General features: G+C 38.9%; 1 protein-coding gene across 7 annotated transcripts in view; it reads left to right on the plus strand.

The window, feature by feature from the left end:
• LOC129699718 (estrogen-related receptor gamma) overlaps window positions 1-23,590 on the plus strand; it is a 241,510-nt gene that overhangs the window by 130,100 nt on the left and 87,820 nt on the right. Inside the window, exon 1 of one of the 7 annotated variants that reach the window (XM_055639732.1) lies at window positions 22,856-23,084. The exons of the other annotated variants lie outside the window; for them this stretch is intronic. Within the exon in view, the coding sequence (XP_055495707.1) occupies window positions 23,029-23,084 (56 nt within the window). The 5' untranslated portion in view covers window positions 22,856-23,028. Of the gene's footprint in view, window positions 1-22,855; window positions 23,085-23,590 lie in introns of those variants that run through there. 7 annotated transcript variants of the gene reach the window in all.

Genomic DNA, 23,590 nt, shown 5'->3' on the forward strand with positions numbered 1-23,590 from the left:
AGTGTGGACTGTGAGGAGGATGCTATGAGAATGCAGGGTGACATGGACAGGTTGGGTGAGTGGGCGGATGCATGACAGATGCAGTTTAATGTGGATAAATGTGAGCTTATCCACTTTGGTAGCAAAAACAGGAAGGCAGATTACTATCTAAATGGTGTCAAGTTGGGAAAAGGGGAAGTACAATGGGATCTGGGGTCCTTGTTCATTAGTCAATGAAAGTAAGCATGCAGGTACAGCAGGCAGTGAAGAAAGCGAATGGCATGTTGGTCTTTATAACACGAGGAGTTGAGTATAGGAGCAAAGAGGTCCTTCTGCAGTTTTATAGGGCCCCAGTGAAACCACACCTGGAGTAATGTGTGCAGTTTTTGTCCCCTAATTTGAGGAAGGACATTCTTGCTATTGAGGGAGTGCAGCGTAGGTTTACCAGGTTAATTCCCAGGATGGCGGGACTGTCATATGCTGAGAGAATGGAGTGGCTAGGCTTGTATACTCTGGAATTTAGAAGGATGAGAGGGAATCTTATTGAAACATATAAGATTATTAAGGGTTTGGACACGATAGAGACCAAAAGCATGTTCCCGATGTTGGCGGAGTCCAGAACCAGGGGCCACAGTTTAAGAATAAGGGGTAAGCTATTTAAAACGGAGATGAGGAAACACTTTTTCTCACAGAGAGTTGTGAGTCTGTGGAATTCTCTGCCTCAGAGAGTGGTGGAGGCAGAGAATTCTGAGATTCCAGAGGTTCTCTGGATACTTTCAAGAGAGAGCTAGTTAGGGCTCTTAAAGATAGCGGAGTCAGGGGATATGGAGAGAAGGCAGGAATGGGGTACTGATTGGGGATGATCAGCCATGATCACATTGAATGGCGGTGCTGGCTCGAAGGGCCGAATGGACTACTCCTGCACCAATTGTCTATTGCCTAAAATGCTGGAAATACTCGGCAGGTCAGGCCACATCTGTGGGAAGAAATAATAAAGGTAATATTTCAGGAATAAAATCCTTCCTCACCCTTGTTCTGATGAAGGGTCATTCACCAGGAACATTAACATTGTCTCTCTTCCACTGATGCAGCCTAAACTGCTGAATGATTTTTAGGGTTTTCTGTTTTTTCTTAAATTTTGGGTTTCCAGCATCTGCAGTTTTTCATTGGATTTTCACTTACATGATGCAAATTGACGGTTTTCTCATGAGAAAGGTTGTCAGTGGTCTGAATCTGCACATTGACGACCTCTCAGAGGAAGATGCAGTAACCTGCTGACACTCCATCATTATTTCAATATCAAGAACCAGGGCTGAGCTAGTTTACAGTCTCCCGGCCATAGGTCCCTTCAACCTTATTCTTTTCCTTGCTCTCTGTGCTCTCATTAAAGTGTAGTGCGTGAATTGAGGGTGGCATGAGAGGAATGGATCGGGTAGATGCACAGAGTCTCTTGCCCATAGTAGGGGAATCAAGAACCAGGCTTAAGGTGAGGGATGAAACACTTAATAGGAATCTGAGGGGTAGCTTTTTCACGCAAACGGTGGTATGGAATGAACTGCCGGAGGAGGTAGTTGACGCAAAGTTTAAGAAACATTTAGACAGGTACACTTTTAGAGAGATACTAGACCAAGTGCAGACCCGTTGGGTCTGCTCCCCCAATGGTGTGATCCCCCGACCCAATATTCCACCATGCACCCGTCTCCTCCAACGGAACTGAACCCGTTCCTAAATGTAAGATTCCAGCACTCCCCTGCCTCCCTCAGCAGTGGATTGAAAAAAAATTCCAATTGCACCTTCCCTGCCTGCTGCAGCAGTTCCAATTGCAATACCAATTGGCCCTCCCCCTCCTGTTGAAGCACTTGCTGTGATTTCCCATTGAGGTGAAAAGTTCAGAGTGTTCCTGTCTTGCAACTTTGTTTTGAAGTGTGTTGGAAGCTGATAGGAAGGTGCAACGAATCAAAAGGCAGCCGGACGGCAGGCGGCAGCCACACAGTTTTAATATATAATAGATAGATGGGTCAAATGCAGGCAGGTGTGACTCGTGTAGATGGTACATGTTTTCAGGTGTGGGAAAGTTGGGCTGAAGGGCCTGTTTCCATGCTGTTAGGCTCTATGACTCTATTACTCTATGACATGTCTGTGCTACTTCTGCATAGCATCTTTCTGCTCTTTCACGAGAACTAGCTGTTCATGTGCAGCATCCTTTCGCTCCTGTGGAACTGTAAGCTGCTCACAGGTAACGGCCTTCTGATCTTTGATGCTGCAATCTGCTTTCTCCTGGCATCTCTTTGCTCAATGAAGTCATCAAGCAGCTCGCTGGTGTCTTATTGAGTGTCAAGATGCTTCTGGGTGTCTGGGACCAGACCTCTAATGGATCAGAGTGAGACTGCATCGAATCAGCCAAATTGTGTGTGGCTTTCATCTCTGCATTCAGATAGGCACTGAACATGATTGTAGTTGATACCCAGCAAAGAAGTGTGCATGGACAAGGAGCTGCAGATGCTGGAATGATGAGTAACAGTGTTGGAGTAACCCAGTGAGTCAGGCAGCATTTTCGGAGAACATGGACAAACAACTTTTCAGGTCGGGAAAGGACACAAAGTGCTGGAATAACTCAGCCGATGAAGCAGCATCTCTGGAAAACAGGAATACACAAAAGGACATAAAATACTCCCGAGGTGTTGTCTAGAGGTGCTGCCTGATCTGCTGAGTTACTCCACGCACTTTCTGTCCTTTTGTGTATTAATCAGCATTGCAATTCCTTGATTCTATATTTCAGTTAAGGACCCTTCTTCGGACTCCATCACTTTGTGTTTTAAAGAAGTGGAGGTTATTGGGTCTAGAGTGAAGGGCATGGCCTCTTGGCAATGCAGAATCCTCTGTGAGAAATTGTAGACTCTGTCCTCCAGGTTCTTAACGCCTCTTGCATGAAGCCAGGACAACTGTCAGATCACTGACCATTTCCACCCGTACTTGTGCATCAGCTTTGTCATTAAAGCATCCCAATCATGAACCTCACCTGAATCCGTTCAGGTAGGATGAATGTGTGAGTGCTGATATCAGATTCCCTGCACCATGCGACAGACTGGAGTCACTGGTGCCTGGTTTATCTTCTTGTGTCCTGCATCCCTCTAACCTTATCTGCTTATACCTTTGTGAGAATGAAAGAGCAGCATTTCTGTTAGGCTGAACATTACCATGATATGAATTGAGAGATAATCAAGTTTCCTCGAGATCTGGTCTATGGATTTTGTTGTTCTGGAGAATACTGTAACCGCCTTCTGCCATATTCTTTAATGTTGACCCCTGACACATTCTTTAATGTTGACCCCTGATATATCTCATGGCCGGGACCCCCTTCTTCTCATGGCCACCAAAGCCTAACATGAATATCACCGAGCCTTCTCCCTTTTGCCTGCAGCCTCACCCTTCACCAGAACTGCCTTGCATGTGTTGCAGTTTAAGGCTGTGAAGGGGCATGTGCCTTCAAGGGATGTGCCCCTACTCTGTTTTCATTTGCACTATATAGGAAATAAGGTCCCGTGCAGATCCTGATTTGATGCATTAATTCAGGGTGCAATTAGCGAGGCATTATTTCCCTTGGTCGTTATCGGGAATTTTTGCAGGTGATCTAGTTGAGGAGTAGCACCGTAAACAGCACGTGTTTAGTGCACCAATAAAGGGCGAAATTCAATTTCTAGCATACAAACTTAATCCAATAATAATTGATTGCTTCATTTCAAATTCGACTCCAATTCATGTTGATTTCCAATCAGAGCCTATGACTGTCAGTAACTTATGAATAGCTTTCACATATCAGCACCAGAATGGTTAAGAAGTCTTTAAACTCTGCTTACTGCTTTATAGTGGAGAGCCATAGGTCAGAGCAGACCTTACGGTTGTTCTGATTATAGGCTTAAATAATAAATTCCAAAAATACCCAATTTTAAGTCCAAAAAGAATCTTATGTTTTGAGTATTAAATAGCTTCAACAGAAGACAACATAGCTTAACTATGTTATTTCCAGACTTTGGTCTTTAAAGTGTTTAAGAGTTTGTGTATTTTTAGTTGACCCAGGTCAGAGATCTCAAATTAAAGCTTTTGGTTGTATCCGAAGAACAACTGGCAGACACAAATCATATTCCTAACTGCATTTTGCACTTACTGACAACAGAGCTCTATTTATCAGTTTTCACAGGAATGTCAGCTCTTCACACCAATGCGTATTTTCTTCTAATATCGAAAACAATGATATATAAATTTAAGATCAAGAGTCGAGGGTGTTTTACAGACAAACATATGTCCCGAAACGGAACAATAAAATTCTTACTTGCAGCCAGCACAACAGATATGTAAACATAAGTTTAGCACAAAAAGCTGGAGTAACTCAGCGGGACAGGCAGCATCAGAAGGGTCATTCTTCAGAATGGTCTCGACCCGAAACGTCACCCATTCCTTCTCTCCAGAAATGCTGCCTGCCCCGCAGAGTTACTTCAGCTTTTTGAGTCCATCTTCGGTTTAAACCAGCATCTGCAGTTCCTTCTTACACAGATATGTAAACATAGTACTCAGAGGTTCCAATGGACTCCCTGAGCATATAAAAAAATGACACTTTGCTCGTAACTGGAGCTTCACTTCAGCGAGTGTGAAATTCAAATAAAGCGTGGTTATTCATTGGTTCTGATTTCACATCTTTTTCTTCCATCTGTCTGTGAATCAGGTGCTAATCCGTGTCCTGAGTAATGTCGGAACTACTGTGACAGCGTGCACTTATAACCGTTTTGTATTGCTGCTGAAATGCCGGTATGAAATTCCGTCAATTCACCACAATAGTTTCAAAAGTTAGCAGTGGCTTCTTAATGATTTCAATAAATGTAATTATATTTTAAAACCTCTCAAAAAGAGCATGCGTATTTATATCAAAACCATACGTACCACATATAGTAACATGAATAATAATATGTATATGTTCATGTGAGCTTTACAAATAATAATTGATTGAATGGATGTAAGGAAAAACTTTAACCAAATACAATAGTTGGCACTTTCAGCAGCTTTTGACTCCCTGCAAGCCAAGTACATATAATCATACAGTTAACTATAAATATTAGTCCCTTTCATGAAATGTAATTGACTGTTACTTTTGAAGATCACCACTGCAGTTCTTCTAATAGGTAATCTCTTAACGTTATTGGAAACAAAGTGATTTTCAGGTTTATTGTGAATCTAGGAATTAAAGCTGCAAAATTAAGTCATCATTCCCCCTGCGTCTCACTGAAATAATCGGCAATTTGATGTTTCTCTAAATATAATGCAAAGTCGGCATCTGCCTAGATATAAAATTATGGGACTCTTATAAACTATCAATCTTGCAGACCTACCCAAATAGAAGAGACTATTTGAATTGCTGTTTCTTGATCAAGAAACACGAAATTGCTTAAATATGTATATTGCTTGAGAGGAATGCAGGATATGCCCAGCGATGGTAAAAAAAAAGGCTGATGGACACACGATGGACAAAAAATGGACTTGTGTGAGATACAGGAGCCTGCAAGGACTTTAGATGGAAAACTGCACTGTCAGGGTGGAACGAAAAGAACACACAATTAGAATTGTCAAGTAAGAGTATTCACATGCACAGTGAAGTTATACAATAAACTGCCTTTGTCGATAATTACAGTTATAAATACGTGTACTGTTTCAATGCCAGGATTTCGGAATATTAGGAAAACCATCATGTCTTCATTTTTTTTGAAGAGAGGTAACTACTTTGATAAAAATGCACATCTTTCTTTGAAAGCTTTTTTTTAAACAGAAACGTTCAATGTTTTAAAAACATATATTTTGCAACTCATAAGTGAGCCTTTGCATCAATAATGTATTTGCTGGGCATTTTGACATTGTTGAAGGTCAGTAATAATAAGAAATATTGATACAATTCAAAACTTTTGAAAATGCTTATTGCTTAAGACAATTGCGTTTTGGGCTGGAGCATGAAATTCCATGCATTCTCCCTTGAATTGAATAGACCTGTATAAACGATCGAAAGCATAAAAGGTTAAAGTTAGAGCACTGTGCAAGAAACTTTAATGGCATTTTCTTGTAGAACACTTATTCAGTGGGTGGAGCATTGGTGACTGCATGAATGCTCTGCAGTTCGGCTGTGAGTATTGAACTGACAAGCTTTATACGGGATTAACAGAGAAACCCTAGAATTTGAGTGTTGTTTCTCATTTTAAAAGAGTCAAATGCAGTAATCTTTATTGTTGTGGAGGATTAGGGTTAATTTGGATTTGCTTGATCTTTTTCCAGAATTCTCTTATTCTTAATTCTGCAGCCACTGTAATGCCAAAACGCTTCATTGTGTGATCTTGTACATTGGCCCTTTCAGTGCATATTGTTATGTGATGCAATCAGGCTCTGTGGTGTACAGATAAATGCCTGTTTAATATTGCAAGCCAAGTTGCAAAAATAGCTTTTAAATCAAAACTACAGTATGACTTTTCAGATTTGCTGCTAAACCTGAAACTCCTTTTTCAGGGCAGATACCTTTTCATTCTGGTCGATTAGAGCTGCTTGAGCTGTTTATACAGTGGTCTCTCTATATTTATCCCATTGTACAATGGTTGCACTCATTGAATTGAACTGGCGAGAAACAACTTACGTTGGCCAAACTTATGAAAGACAATTTAATTGTATTACTTTAAATGAAAAATTGAACAGATTGAAAAATATTAATAATCTGAGAGGCATTATTTTGTGTTTTTTATTTCAATTGTTGCTTGTTTTCTATATTTTCCTGCAATGTTGTATATTGATGGAGCTTCTGTGATCATGAAAAATCATAACTCAAACAACTTAATGCTGGCAAGGTAAACAACGGTGGTTTTTCTGTGAGCTGATGTGGTCCTCTCCCCTTATCCCTCTTCGTACAAAGTTTATTTTTTAATATCTTTCCCCGTAAGCATTTATCTTAAAAATGATTAATTATATAAATATTAATCGCTGATCAAACAATTCTGGCTTTGAAATAACAAATTAATTCAAGTATTTAATTTTTTTACATACACTTTAGATAAGTTTAAAAAAATCGTAAATTGAATTTATACCAGGAGTCAATCGATAAATTTAAAAAAATAATTAAATGGTCTACATTACGGTTAAAATTTGGCCTGACTTACCATCATTTCCTCTTTGATGTGTGATCCATCAAGTTAACCATGAATGGCAAATAAAGGAATGTTTTGCTTCCAGTACATTAAGAGTTCATGTTGCACCTTTCAAACCTGTTTCACCTTTCTCAGTCATGCCCAAATCTCTATTGACAATACAAACATTGGCTGCTGTTTGGGAGCTCTTGATTATTGACCCAAAGGTTACAGGAAGGTGCCAAGGTAGTTTTAACATCTAGTGCCAAAGAAGGAGGGCATTTCTCCACACTTGAGGTCACGTCCATAAACCAGAGAGAATAGTTTAGCAACCGCAGCCAACAAATTGGAGCCCATGAAATCTTATTGCCCACGATGTACAAGTATTTTCTAAAGAAAAAGTGTTTTTGATTGCTGAAGCCAGGTACTGGGCAATAGTTTGCAACATATCAGTGGGTAATTAGGAAATTATGTGTACATATTTGTTTGCCTGGACATATTGTAAATCTAAGAGGCCTAAAGTGCCTGTCCCACTTGGGCGACCTAATCCGCGAGTTCTTGCGACTTTGCCCTCGACTCATACTCGCTACATGGTCGACACAAGGTCATATGAGGTCTTCGTAACTCTCCTTCATGCTCGAGAGTGGTCTCCGCGTACTCAAGGCCTCAGCTAGGTTGCGGCGTTTTTTTTCAATATGTTAATAAATGCCTGCGAGTTAACAAAAGGTCGCCATAGCAAAAATCAATACTCGTAGGTTTAGTCGTAGTAGGTCGGCATGTTAGTCATAGGTAATCCAGGGTAGTCGAAGGTAGTCGTAGATAGTCTTCATCATAGTTGAAGGGAGGTCAAAAGAGATCAAAGGAGGTCGTCTTCATTCTCCACTATTCGGTGTCCAATTTTCCCGAAGTTAGTCGTAGCTAGTCGAAGCTGGTGTTCAACATAGTTGAAGGAGGTCTCCTACATAGTCGAAGGAGGTCTTCAACATGTCATTTTTTCAAACTCTTCTAAACTCGCCCAAGTGGGACAGCCCCTTAATACTGACAGAAGTTAGTCCACAAACCTCATTCAGGAAAGGTGTTGACTTGACTTCATCACTCTTCGGTCCTCCCAGATTGGGGAAGTTAGAGTTGGAATAGAGTGTGGGAAGATTGGATAACTGTCCCTCGATCCAACAGGAGGGGAAAAAAAACAAATTTCTAACACCTTCCTTTCATTGCATATTAGTATAAGCCGTCCCAGTTAATATGTTTTACACCTAGTTTACACCCATATATTGAAGGCAGCCCAAACAAGTTTATGTTATCCCTAGTATCCAATGCTTTCACTTACACCAGGAGTTCCCAACTGTAGTTGCAACATAACCAGTTAAAGAAAAAAAATCCAGAGTTATCAAACAAGCCACCTTCCAGGGCCCACATTTAGCCTTGGATATTGGCCACACATCCCACCCCATCCAGTGAAAGACAACACGCTGACTACTCCCAATTGCCCACTCTGTCAGATATCCCATCTCTATTCACGCTACATCAATGAAGCACATATAATCTCAAGGCACAGGAGTGAAGACAGCACTGGCCTAATGTCTTACTGATACCCAGTGACTGAAGACCATGATGCGCTTCTCTAACTTGTGTTGCTTTCTATGTGCAAGACTGCAGGAGTTCCCATGGGGAAGAATGAGGGAGAGAGAAAAGGTGAAGAGTGAAGGCAGGGAAGCAAGGGGAGGAGGGTGAGAGAAATGTTAAAGAAGCCGATGGGGAAGGAGGGGTGGAAGGAAGAAGGAGCAGGAATAAGTAGAGAGGAAGAAAGGAGGACGACAAGGAATTGTGAAGGAAGGAAAGAGTAAGGAAAGGAAGATAACTGTGTGGAGATGGACAAAGGAGAGACAGCGAGAGGGACTGGAGATGAGAGGAGGAAGAGTGAGATGAAAGGGGAAAGAGGAGATAAAGAGAAAAAGGAGTGATTGAACAATCAGACTTTATTTGAAAATGTTCACACTTTAATAATGACAACTAATGTTTTTACATTGTTGTTTTGCTTTGGTCAGCATTGTGGCCATGTGAGATTTTAGATATTAAAATTGGATTATAATGAAAAACACTTTGGGGAAAATCAGTTAAAGGTTTAAGCCCCAGGTCAGGAATATTTTCACATCTATGTTCTTTTCAATTGTTTTGTGCTTATTATTGAGACGAGTTATGCCAAATTTGAGATCTGGAAATATATTTTTCACAGATTTGAACATTTCTCAGGTAAGAATTAAATGCCTGAAAAATTAAATTCCTATAATCTGTGTGCCTTAACCCTGATTTCATAAACTTCCTCTGATCAGAGGTGTAGTGGTACAATTGTAGAGCTGCTGGCTCACCGCACCAGTGACCCTGGTTCAATACTGACTACATGTGCTGTCTGTGCAATGTTTGTACGTTCTCCCTGTGACCTTGTGGGTTGACTCAAGGTGTGCTGGTTTCCACCCACATCCCAAAAACGTGTAAGTTTGTAAATTTCTCATGTGTGTAGGGGGTGCTGAGAAAGTGTGAATGGGTAATCGATGGTCAGCATGGACTCAGTGGGCCGCAACGTCTGTTTCTATGCTGTAACTTTCAGTCATTAGAGACACAAGATACACCGACATTCTAAATGGTCACAGGCAAGAGATTCATCAGAATGAGGAAGGATCTTTCAGTTTTTCATGGAGACTTTAAGAACATCCTCAAAGTGTTTTCTCTGTTCTCCCGGAAATCTCTTGCCATGACGGAGCATGGAGTAGAGTGCTTGTATTAGGCATGTGGATCATATACCTATGCATTAGCATGTGTGAGGAAACAGGCCTTACTCCATTTATCTAACCTGCCAATTCATTTTGAGGATTGTACAAAAACAACACTGGCGATACCTCTCCAATTCTTTGAGGTATCCATTAGAATGTTTAAGGTTTTAGTAATTGCACACCATTTTCCTCAGTCAACTGAAGGCTCTCTGGCACATCGGTGGGACATTGATCAACACTTAACTGAGAGGTCACTCCTGAGCTATGGAAGTTATCATTGTTTCCCTGTGTCCTAATTATGGACCTTCATTATTGGATGGGGCAGTTGCTCAAGCAGTAAGCTATTATACCCTTTCACCTGTTTAACTCCTTACTTTCTTTAATGCAACTGTGCGCAGGTGTCAGTTGAAATCAGGCATCACACAGCAAAAGATGTCAAGTATCAGGGAAAAATCCTCTTTTATTCTGAAAATAGTGAAAATACAAAACACACTATTCAAAGGAGTTGATGATTTTAAGGTCATAAAAGAGAAGGGAATGGAATGGAAGGAAATGGTGATGGATTCAGAAAACAACAAACACTCAGCAGGCCAGGTAGCCTATGTGAGAAAAAACACATTTCAAATCTGGGGCTCTGCATTGGAACTGGGAAGGAGGCAAAGCATGTTAGTTTTCACTAGCAGAGGAGGTGTGGGGGGACTGGTGAGAACAAAGGGAATATCTCTGATAGAGTGACCAATGACCTAATTTAGTTCTTATTATATCAAAGATATTCTCTTTGTTCTCGCTGCCCACCCCCTCCCACGCTGTTCCTCCAACACTGCCGAACCCTCTCTGCCACTGAAAACAAACTTGTTTTCTCTCCCTTCCAGTCCTGATGAAGAATCCCAAAACTGAAACGTCAGTTTCTCTGTCCACAGATGCCGCCGGACTGGCTGAGCTATTCTTTTAGCATTTTTTCTTTTTATTTCCGATATCCAGCATCTGCATTTTCTCTTTTATTTTGAAACTGTGATAGAGGTAGGTGAGGAAGGATGGGAGTGGGGCAATGAACCAGTGGGGCAGAGTGTTTTTCTGTGCTGTACATTTTAAGTAATCGATGTGAAGTTGCATCACCATCAATAGCATTGATCCATAAATGAGTGCTCTATATTTAAAGACTCCAGCATATCCTTGGGAGAGTTATATCTGTATTCTGTGCATTTGTATGCAGTGCATAGTAAAATTCCTCAAAACAGATTTTTAGATATTCACAGTAACAGCAGTGCTATTTTGTGTTGAAAGTTAAAATCTGTACTCTATTATCTTCATATCTAATTTCACACATAATTTAGATTTTCTTACTTCAAGAATGTAAGCACAGTGGAGAATTGGTCAACTATTATTGGCCGTTGCCACCTTACATAGATTTTGTATTGTCAGACAAGTGGGGCCTTTGAACATATAGTAATGGCCTTGTACATATAGTAATGAGTACAAGGCCATAGGAAAAAAAACATGCAGTTGTATCAGAATGAAGTAAGCTGCCATTTGAAACCACTTAAAATGTCAGTGACTACATTAAAGCTACCTAAAAATTGATTTTTATTTTGTACCAGGTGACTTAATAAAACTTTCTTTTCTGCTTTCCTTCTTTCCGCCTCACATTACAACTGTAAAAAGATTGTCATTTAATACATCCAAAGAAGTTGAAAAGGTTAATTGATTTATTCAATAAATATATACAAGGTGATCCAAGTCGGAAACTATTGTATTTTCTTCTGTATTCCTTCCTTCCATTAATGGGTGTTATATGTTGTCTTGTCCACGCCCACCCAATTTCACATTCTGCATATCTTTTTACTGACTTCCATCTGAGTGAAAAACATATTTTGCCTCCAACCATTGATCACAAATTCACCACTGTTATAAAGAATCATGCCATTTATAATAAGTGAAATATCAAAACTATATTTTTAATATATCCTTTCTTCTAAACGTGAAAGCATTTTTGCTTTCACAAGTTCACGTTATATGTGTAGAATGAGGCCATTCGGCCCATCGAGTCTACTCTGTCAGTCAATCATGGCTGATCTCTGCCTCCTAATCCAATTTTGCTACTGTCTCCCCATAACCCTTGACACCCATTCCAATCAATCATTTGTTTATATCTGCCTTAAAAATACCCACTGATTTGGCTTCCACAGCCCTCTGTGGCAATGAGTTCCACAGATTAACTGCCCTCTGACTAAAAAAAGTTCCTCCTCACGTCCTTTCTAAAAGAGCGCCATTTAATTCTGAGGCTATGGCCTCTGGTCCTAGACTCTCCCACCAGAGGAAACTCCCACCCAGATCTCAGGATTCAACATGAGGAAATGTGCAAAATTTAAAAAAGACGGATTGTGTGTAAATAAGCTTCCACTCGTATATTCAGTGTGTAAAAAAATTAAACAGTAAATATAAAATGGCTTTCAATCCATCTCCTCCTAACTATTGATGTTCCTCAACCACTTTGTGATCAACGATGGCATATTTTTATGCATCTCTGCCTCTTCCTTAGCACTAAATCTTTGTTGTGGGCATTTTATTTCTCCTGCGTCCCAAGTCTAATCCTCCTTGTGAGTGCTATTTATCTGTGCTCGTGTCAGATGGTGATACTTTTCAAAACTCTGAAATGATTGCTGTATTTATGTGGAATTTTGCGAACAAACTCCTGTGAGAAAGTTAATCAACTGAAGGATTTATTTATCAACTTATTTGCATTTGTTGTAATATGTTTCCAAAGCATAATTTGCCGTAACATCATTCAAACACTTCATATGTTATCGTGTAAAAAATATTAATGACAGTGCGACATAGAATGTTTCTCATTCATTTATTTTTTAAGCGAAGATCCTTTAAATTACGACATTTTTTTTAAGAACCTTGAAAGCCACTTCCAGAATGCAGTGTAGAATTCAGTTTAAAACCCAATTTTGGAATACATATTTTGTATTCTTTAGCACTTTCTCTTTTTCTCTTTAGATCTGGTAAATAGAAATTTTATTGGCGAGTAACTGTATTGTGATATTGTTTATTGTACAGTACATGTATTTTCAATTTGAATTATAAATATATTTTGAGACTGAAAGTGCAACATAGGATGAATAAATCATTTTAAAGTGCATCCATAAATCTGGCAGTTTCAAACTGGCGGGATAAAGCTACCCTTCATTGGGGAAAGGTGGCAAAGAGTTATAGTAATTAACCCATTACTGCTATTGCATTTGGACATTTCATCTTGAGCATCTCTTAGTGTGTCTAGTTAGTATTTAAACCGTGCCAGATGTGGTTTCATTATAGGTATTGTGACTATTGTGCAGCATACATTTTATAATAATGTGTCGGATGGGACATGACGTTAAATTAAGTTTATAGAACACACTGAATATATAACTAAGTAAGACCAGTTGATTCTTAACAATGTAAAAAATAAGTTGTCAGAAAAGATTGCAGAAATGTTGCCAAACAGATGCGAAAGGATTAAAGGATTAACTTCAGGGTCAGGCCTATTCACTTGCTAATATATTCATGGCGCTAATGATAGGACAGTTCACACCTACTGTCAACTAGAAGCAGAAAACGGTTTAGCGTGTTTGTGTGCATTGAGGTTTTAAGTCACAACTAGTGTATTTTGACATTTGATGAGACCCAGCCATAATGGAAAAAAAGAATAAGTCGTCTCAAAATACTGTCTTTTGAAAATGGGTTGACATTTAGAAATTATATACTAATCGGATTAAGAAGCATAATAGTAGGATGAAAAATGGTTTTCAGTTTATTTCTGTAATTTCTGATTTTCAAGTTAAAATAGCACAAAAATGTGCACCATCATAGATTTCAGCCTAAAGTATTTAACAGTGAAGAGGAGACACTTAATCCCAGTGGATGGCAGTATGCTGCTTTTGTATGAAATCACTGTAACTAAAACCCTAGATTGATTTGGAACATCTTATCTCATTTGTTATGTATATTGCAATTTCCCATCCAATATATTAACAGCAACATGGTATTTGCAGCAGACTTGGCCCTTGCGTTTCTCAAGAACAATGGTGCATGCTAATTATCTCCTGCTATTAAAGTATAACATTGTAAAGTTCCTTGTTAAAAAGTGGTGAAAACTATCAGACGTTTTGAACAATGTTATAAATAAGTGGAAAATAAAGCGATACTTAAAGGATAACTTTTGGTGCTTTGGTATCGTGTTGCAAACACAAATAGAATGGACACACATCTGATGTCATTGTAGGTTTCATTGATGCACAAGCATTGGAGGATATGGGTCAATGGTGCTGCAGATTCACCCAGGAAATTGGACACTGCTCTTCCTTAATTTATGGAGCTACATAGACTTTTTGTTTGGAAGACTGGTGCTCTGAAAATTGAATCGATAGTAAACCTGTTGTGGAAAAAGTATGATTTCACAAGGAAATGTAGGCTATATGCTTCCATGGCATTGTGGTGTTGCCTTACAGTAACGAGTGGAATTGTATTTGCTGTAATTTGCTGGAGGGATGGAGGTAAATCCATATCCAGAATCTCCTTTCCGCCTTGTTTTACTCTTAAGCTGAACTCTTCACAAAGTGGCTATAATCAGTAAAAGAATAACAATGTGCACCAAAAGCAAGAAACAAAACTAGAGGAATTCAACAGTTTAAGAAGGAACTGCAGATGCTGGAAAAATCGACGGTAGATAAAAATGCTGGAGAAACTCAGCGGGTGGGGCAGCATCTATGGAGCGAAGGAATAGGAGGAATAGGAACTCAACTGGTTAGGCAACATCTGTGGAGGGAAATGGACAGGTGGGGTTTCAGCATGGGGTAGGGTCCTGGCCTGAAACGTCACCTATCCATTTCCCTCCACAGATACTGCGTGACACGCTCTGTTCCTCCAGCACTGTGTTTTGCGCTCAGGATTCCCGCAACTGCCGTCTCTTGTGTCAACAAAATGCACTTACATATATTGTAAGTTGTATTTTGTATTTGCTGTTGTGGCTTGTTCCATGCAACAAATGTGCTGAACATTACTCTAACGAAAGATTTGGAGATTGTTTCTAAGTGAATTCAGTATCATTTTCATATTTTGTAATGAGGGAAAATGTGTTTTTTTTTAAATAACGATCTCATTGGGACAGGGGAGAATGAGATACCAAGCTAATTATTTTTTCAACCAAATAGTGAATATTCAAAGTTCATTTATCCTCCCCAGGGAACCTTTTTGCCGCTACAATTAAAGTCAGTATTTTTTTTTTCACATTGTATATATGTTAATTATTACATTTACAAAGTAACAGAATTAGTTGTATATGTGCTGCCTGATGGAGCAGAGAAATAGTGGCAATGTTCCTATGAAGGCCTATACTGTTATCAAGTAACGAGAAATATCTATTTTTGTAAGCCATATCATCAAATGTAAGATGCAGACCCCTCTACAATTACTGGCTGTGACCAGGAGGACCGTGTTCATCCAGGCTCGCTGGGAGTTCTCCAAGGTAATTGAAATTCTACCTCCATAGAGTTCAGATGAGAAGTGATATGAAGATGTGGGAAAACCTGAGCTGAATTGATTTTTTTTCCCCTTAATGTTTGGACAAAGAAATAACTTAGCTAAGTGTAGCAGAGATGATAAGCGCATTCAGTAATGGTAGATTAAGAGGCCTGCATCAGTTAACACAGACTGTATTTTATTCTCCCTCTATGTGCTGCCATGTTTAGATTGGAGATTAATTGCAATAGAATTACTGTACGTCTGTTTGTTTTTTTAACAATTGCAAATTACATTAAACAGCCAATGTGTTTTCTAATATGATTGTTCTTACCTGATAATTGGGATGGCGCCACAAGAGATTTTGATAAGAAATTCATAAACACTCTTTTATGAAGCCCTCGTGACTTCATTTTGTGACTATCTAGAGTGACAAATTATTTGAAGAAAGCAGACATACACACAAAACACAATGCTCTGTTTCTTTCAGCGTTATGGCTCTTTGTTTATTTTTTCAAATATTTGCCCTGTGTTATCTTGCATATGATGAGGAATATCATGAAATGCTATACAGCAGCAATGTTTCCTGGCTAATTTCTTTTTTTCCTGCTCCTCCTGTAGCCTGATAGCTGTACATGGGCAAAAAGTATGAAATTGTTATCTGTTCTTGCAATTAGAGATCAGCCTTTTTCATTCCAATCCTATTTGAAGATTGATTTGATTTTCGTCCAATAACAAAAATATAACAGAACACAGCTTGGGTTTTGTGGAGATATCTGTAGCTGTGAAGTGTTAATTGCAATTTAGATAAGGATTAGAAGGACCATATCTCAGTAGACCACATTTATTTGCAAGTGCTGTACTGTAATGCATCAAGATTTCTTGGGGTTGTGTGTGTGTTTGTGTGTGTATGTCTGTGTCTGTGTTAGATGGTCTGGCTGTCTGTATGTGTGTGTCTGTGTGTGTGTCTATGTGTGCGTGTATGTGTTTACAGAGTGCCCACATTTAGATAATGTGGATCTGGCAAGCCCTCCTGCCAGCATCACCACACTACATGCAGGGGTTTGGAGAATGGTAGAGCAGACTTCTTAAATGTGCAAAATTTCTAGTTCTAAACTAACTTCAAGTCTGCTGAATTGACCTGATTTACATGACTTTTCCCTCACTGTCCTTTCTATCTCAACTTCTTCGGCTCTGATTCATTATCTTAACTGTTGTGTTACCTGCTTTATAGACAATAGACAATAGGTGCAGGAGTAGGCCATTTGGCCCTTTGAGCCATTCAATGTGATCATGGCTGATCATGGCGTTCTTCAACTCAGCTGGGTACTTAGTGACTGACCAGTTGTTTAAGTGATGTTTAAGAAAGAACTGTAGATGCTGGAAAGATCGAAGGTGAAGTTAGACCCAAAATGCTGAGTAACTCAGCGGGTCAGGCAGCATCCCTGGAGAAAATGGATAGGTGACGTTTTGGTTCGGGACCTTTTTGCGGACTGCTCATGACCCAAAATATTCTTCAGTTGTTTGAGTGAGTTGGGCAGAAGGTGTATTCCACTTTCCTAGCACAGTACAGTTTTATTTACATGCAAAATGCCATAGAAATACCAGTTATTGTGTCCGATGTATGTTTTAATCTGCTATTGAATTATTATTTGAGGATTGTCCATTGCTTCTCTTGCCAGAAAATTTAAAAAAATTACATATGTACAACTAATAAAATTTAGTTTAATTAAATTGAACATTACAGTAATTTTTTTCCTCTGGTCCCCAAGAGATAATAATGTCTGAACTGATTTTATCCATTCGGTTAAATCTGATCTACGCTCTATTTGAGAAAGAACTTCATAATTTTAAATCCAGCCTCGTGAGCGTGCCCGTTTTAAATAGGTTGAGACCGTCGTGTGGCACTAAACAGGGTAGAGGAGAGTGTAAACATAGGTTTCTGTGGGATTGAGGATCACAATGAGCTTACAACGTACAGTAATTGAGGGGGGAATATCATCATGATGGTTTTGATGGTCGCTCAGACATGAGAAGGTTGAGTACATTGGGTAAGGGGCTAGGGTAAATCCAACACTACCTCCCTGAAGATAATCAGAAAGATATTAAAAGGAAATTGCTGGAGTAACTCAGCAGGTCAGGCAGCACCTCTGGTGATGTTATGGTTGAGATCCGAGTCTGAAGAAGGGACTCGACCTGAAATGTCACCTATTAATTTTCTCCAGAGATACTGCCTGACCCATTGAGTTACACGAGCATTTTGTATCTATCTTCGATGTAAACCAGCATCTGCAGTTCCTTCCTACTACATATTTTAAAAAGTACCTCTAACTTAAGCTTACAACTTTGTATATTTCCATATTTTATTTGAATTATATATTACTTATGAGTGAGGTTATTTTGTAAACGTGAATAAAAAAAACGATATCCAGATGGTGAAGTACGGTACAGAAACTTGTAGTTTGTACTCTTGGAAATGCAGCAAAGGGAATTCCAGGAAGCGGAAAGATTTGGTTACCCTCTGTAAATGAAATCTTGCACTTCCCATCTTAAACATGTTTCTATAACGTGTCAGAAGTAACATCTCTTTCAAAATCTTCAACTGCAACAGACGTTTAGATCAGGGACACGCAAATAAAATGATCTGTGAAATGTGGCCTGGGAGAGAAGGTGCTGGGCTCTGCTTGATTCCTAATTAATTGACTTTTTTAATTACTCGCATGCTATGCATTATTTGGAGCGCGTATGGAGTGCGGAATTAAATGTATTGTAGTGGTTAAAGAGTTATGTCTCATGATTAGCTGATATGAAATGGGAAACCACAATTCACTTTGCCAGTTTAAAGAAGCTAAATGATGCATCTATAAAGGTGATGTATAGTGTACTGATATAGTGCATACAAATGCACTGCATTAACCCTGCAAATACTACATGGTCAGTTTGAGAAATCACTTTTTTATGAAAATCCTAAAATTAAATTAACATGGTATGCAAGACAGAATAATAGCAAGTCGGGTTCTGAAATCCCTTTGCTGCCTTCTATAGTTCCATAGTGCCATAGCGCTGGTTTATCAAATCATCATGATTTGTGGGGATATCTCTATAGAGTCAAATTAAGAAAGTTGCACAATACTTCTACCTTAAATATATGTAGATTGTTTTTCCTATTATTTTAGTATTATCATAGGGTTTAAATGGGGTGAAGGTTTTTGAATCTATTCCCCTGAACATACCCGTCACTTGATTTAGTGTTGAAGTTGTTAATAGCATCAAAAGCAGACCACCCACAGTCCACAAAGAGCTATTAACATATCAAAATGGTTGGGTGCCTGAGACCTGTCACCTTTTTTTTTGCTATGTGACAATTGCATTGCCTGATGCACATGGAGATTATTTTATCAGTTGCTCATAACAGTTGGGCAGCAATGTGTCTTCTGAGGGTAGGCTGAGTATTTGATGCTAGTGGGCTTCCTTGAATTCTCTCCACTTTCTAAATACAAGTGCATGTTGGCAGAGCCTTGGTTGCAGCATGAAACATTGTGTAAATTCATTGTGCCCTGGAAAGAAGCTTAGAGTCACTACTGCCCTCTATTGTCAGCAATGGAACGGCAGGACATTTTAACGACCAGTTTTAAAATTCCCCACGATGTTTCCTAGCACAACGTTCCTGGAATGCCTGCTGCTGTTTTTTCCCTGAAATAAAAAAAAACAATAGTGCTCATAATGCCTTTGACCAAATAGTTCCTATTACTTTTCATCAATGAGATACAAAACATTTCAGAGCATCACATGAGACCTAATTATTGGTGATCATTAAAAAGATGTATGGCTTACTTAGTCACCTGTTTAATAGCTACAAAGATTACACGGTGTAGATCAAAATTTCTGATGACAACTCTGGCATTGCGAGTAAAATGGATATGAATACACATTTGCCGAATATACTGACATCCATCTGCAGACTCTTTCGAGAACTCTGTCATCAACAGAAACATTCCACAAATCCACTGGTTACAAAACAAGTTGAAAGTACTTTTCAAAAGCACAATTTTAGATATCAAGTCTTTTTTTTTGTGCAATGATAGCTTCCCAAAATGCTTCAAAATCCTGATGAAATGACATCAAGAGAGTACGCAACATCATATTTTTCTTCCAATAATTTACTGCACAAGGATAAAATGGAAGGAACAAAATGTTTAAAATACATAATTTGCCATTTGAAATACCTCCGTATTTTTTCAATGGTCGGGTAATGTTCACACGTGCAGTGGATGGAAGTGATCTAAATCTTTGTACATGTATATCAGTCTTAACATGAGGTGTGCTTAGATTGATTCTCAAGCTTAAATGCCTTTGATCTTGCAAAGGTAAAAACAGTTAGTAAATGCTCTTCAAAATGTAAATTTACATAGCCTTTAATATTTTTCTTGCTTGGTTGCAATGATCTACAGTATATCACCAAGTTAAAATATTTTTCAGAATTGCATTGCATCGCACTGAATACTTTGCATTAATTTTACAGAGAACCATGAGCACCTATGAATAGTTCTGCGTCTATTCTAATCCATAGCAAGGATGGCTGCAGGAGATTTACAAGACAAAGCATTGTATTTACATCCATTGGAATGAAATTTAGTTTTATTTGAGCGATTATTGTATCTAGTTAATGCTTTGCTCCGTGTTAGGTTTTTGAATGTACGCATCAGTAGGGCACAGGAGCAAAGAAGCGAAGTTAATTTTTTCAAGGAACATTCAGTACATTACCTGTTATGATGACTTTGCCATTAATGGAACAATCAAAATTAATCTGAATAAATTTAGAAATTAATAACCTATGAACACCAGAGAAATATCATATTTGTAGAATTTGCAATCCACTTCACGGTATAAATGAGTATTCTGGATGCTTGGGTGTAATAATGATACTGATATCATACCACGCTGATTACATTTGGAAAAATAAAATGCAAGGAAATGCCAACAGATTTCTGAAATCTTGTGTTTAGAGATCTTGTAAAGGTGGCTGGATCCCTGGTTTGGAAAGTTGCGTGAAATGCTGCATTGTTTTATGTGGTAAATTGCACTGTTTCTGTGGCATTGTGTTAAAATGCATTGTGACCACCTCCCTGCCACCACCTCCCCATTCCCGTAAAGGAGTTGTTCTGAGCGCAAAAGACATTGCTGTGGTCAGTGGGCTACTTTCATTGTAGCTCTGTTGATCGGTGTTTTGTGTGCACAGGCTTTGTGAAGCATTCTGTATACAAATACACAGCACGTTGCGAGCGCTTTCATCCATGCTTATTGCCAAACATTGGGTTAATGTAAAGTTTGTGTTCAGAAAGGATGCGGAATTCTGATGCTGACAAGCGCAAAGCGGTTGAGTCTAAGACGAGGCAGATTTTTGCAGGTTCTGTTTGTACCTGTTGTGGTTAGTTGATTCAACCCCACCGAAAATCAGGATTCGACACAAATAAATGTGAAATGGGTCGGGCTGGTCAATACCATATGATCAAGGCCATTGCACATGATAACATTTCTTCTAAGCAACAAATCATAGACAAAATGGATTGAGGTGTGTACTGTCAGTACAAAATATAACGATATCACGGGGCGGTCATGTGCGATTGATGGAGCTAGGTGCACTGTTGTTCCTCCTGTTTGTAGCCAGCAAGGATTAAATAAAACTTGTCCTTAACTGTGTAACGGCTCTTTAAAGGGAAGGGTCTGAAGAAGATAATGTTTCTATTTAAAATGTTCTCTTGGGTGATTTGAAAGTCAAAGGGGCTGGATGCAGTCATGTGGCATTTTATCTAAAGAAGCATAATGTGGTTGAGGAAGAATGTGTTTCTGAACTGTGGAAAGGACTATGCTTATACTGATTATTAAATGCTAAGATCTCCTAATAATATAGATTTAATGTGTGCCATTTTTGTGTGTTGGTGTGGGGGGTTGTGTGTGCGAGGTGAAATCCAATAATATTAATTTACTACATTTAATTTAGTAATTGGATAAGTTGAATTTAAATTATAAAATAAGGAAGTATGGAACCTCAAAACAATGATGTTTAATTTCTGAATTATTGTTTGTTAATCGTAGGTATTAGTTTAGTCGACCCCACCAGTAGTCTTTGATAGCATAATAAATATACATAGACATTTTTAAAATTAAGATTAGAGACAATACAATTAGAAATTGATGAAATCCACAAATGTACTTGAAGCTGGTCGGCAGCCATTCGATAATTAGGTGGAATTTTTGTTGTTGTTAAATATATTCAACGTGTCCTGACTGATTACCAGACCTTTAGGAAACCCTTTCAGGAAAGCAACTGCCTGCAACACTGTGCCTGCTGAATGGTTAATTTAACATCAGAAGCAATTCTGAGACAGCCTTGTTTTTGGACACTAAAAAGGGTTTACATTGGGTTAACGGAATGCAGAGGGACAGCCAGCTGTTGGAGCTCACTTTATTTGAAGGAGACCATGATTGGAGGAGCTGTATTTCAGAACAGTTCCTGCAATGGCTTTGACTACGCCGGTTAGCCTTTCCACAATTGCTTCGAGCCACATTGTCGTATTGCTCTGTAGCAGGCAATTCATGTCAACACAGTAAAGATATCGGTGCTTGCACAAGGGAAGCATTTGTCATCATACTTCTGGAGCATCCAGAGTTTTCAAATTGGGTATGAAGACGTGAAACGCTCTGAGTTTTTCTATCATCGTCATTCCTGAACTCTCAGCTTCGTGCTAAATTTGCAAGTGGCATTTAAAAAAAAAAAGCTGTCAGCGTGCAACACTTCAGCAAAATGAAATAATATGTAAGACCTATTATCCAATACAAACTTAAATTTCAGAGGTAAAAATCTCAAGCCTTCCCTTCAAAATGACCTAAAATTTAGATTTTACTCTATTATATTATGTGTAATACATTTCTAAAAAGTGTTTGACTTTAAAATATTTAACCGAGTCACATGAATCTTCTCATAGGAAAGACCATTCAGTTCAAACAGGAATAAAAATGCGATTGCGTTTTATAAAATAAATAATGCTAAATAGAAATTGCCATTGTACTTTCAGCGATAAAATATATAAAATGGTATAGAGAAACTGAGGCAAAGTAATGATCGAAACTTGTAAAATTATTTGTCAGCTCAAGCTGTCATTTTCACAGAAACTTTTGCAGCGGTATATGAGCAAGGTCCCTTTAAGTTTTCTTTTTCGCAGTGCTTTAAGTCTAATAAAAATTGTGCTTTAAATGCTGTACAACGTATATGGTTGTGGAATTTTGTCTCCCTCCTCCCAGTTTACTGATTTCCCGCCTACTGTACCTGCATTGCTTCCCTTAGCCAGTGTAGGAATTGTCCTGTCTGCAGTGCTTTGCTCTGAGTGGCTACAATCCCACCAATGCGAAGACTGGTGAGGTCGGGGATTGCATATGTAAAGACCTGCTTCATATTAATAAGCTCCAATCGGGACTTTAAGACCTTGATTAGGAGAGTGCGAGCTTGGTCCCAGCTGGCTTTGCCTATAGGCTGTCACCAGAGAACATTTGTGTTAATTGTGCCACTCTGTCAGGGAACTTTGATTTATTGCCAGGAGTGTGGACTCGAATAATGGTGCTGAGCGCACATGGATTTTGTAGAACTTTGTCTCCCTGAATCTTTTTCTCTCCGCTACAACGAAGAGTAGGTACCCTTTTCTTTCCATTACGGGCTTTTTTTTTGTTTTACAGGGCTACTGGGGATTTGTTGTATATGTGTCTGTCCCTGTGTGTCTGTGCTGCCTGCTTGCATGTTTTGTGCCAGGATTATGTCCTACTCTTCTGTGTAACGGATGTTCTCTGAATTATCTCCAGATTCCCAGAAGCAGTCTACTGTTACTGCATATTGTGCTGCTATTTGTAATGTAGCCAAAGATGTGAAAAAGCCATCGGAATGGACAAGGTCTCTGCTGTGTGTATGTGTCTGTGAGTGTGTCTGTGCCTGCGTGTATGTGTTTGTGTGAGTGAGAGAGAAACAGATATTACCTTTTTTTTTAAATGATGTTTTATTTTATTCTCAAAGCAAATTACTGCGAATGTCTTTTATAATGCACTTGATGTAGTTGCATCCAAATGAAATTTGTACAACATAGCTTTTGTTACTGATTTTAAGCAGAGATTTTTTTTTAACAGGCAGCTTGCCGCAAACGA

This window comes from Leucoraja erinacea, chromosome 8 (genome assembly GCF_028641065.1).
Source record: "Leucoraja erinacea ecotype New England chromosome 8, Leri_hhj_1, whole genome shotgun sequence".
Taxonomy (NCBI): Eukaryota; Metazoa; Chordata; class Chondrichthyes; order Rajiformes; family Rajidae; genus Leucoraja; species Leucoraja erinaceus.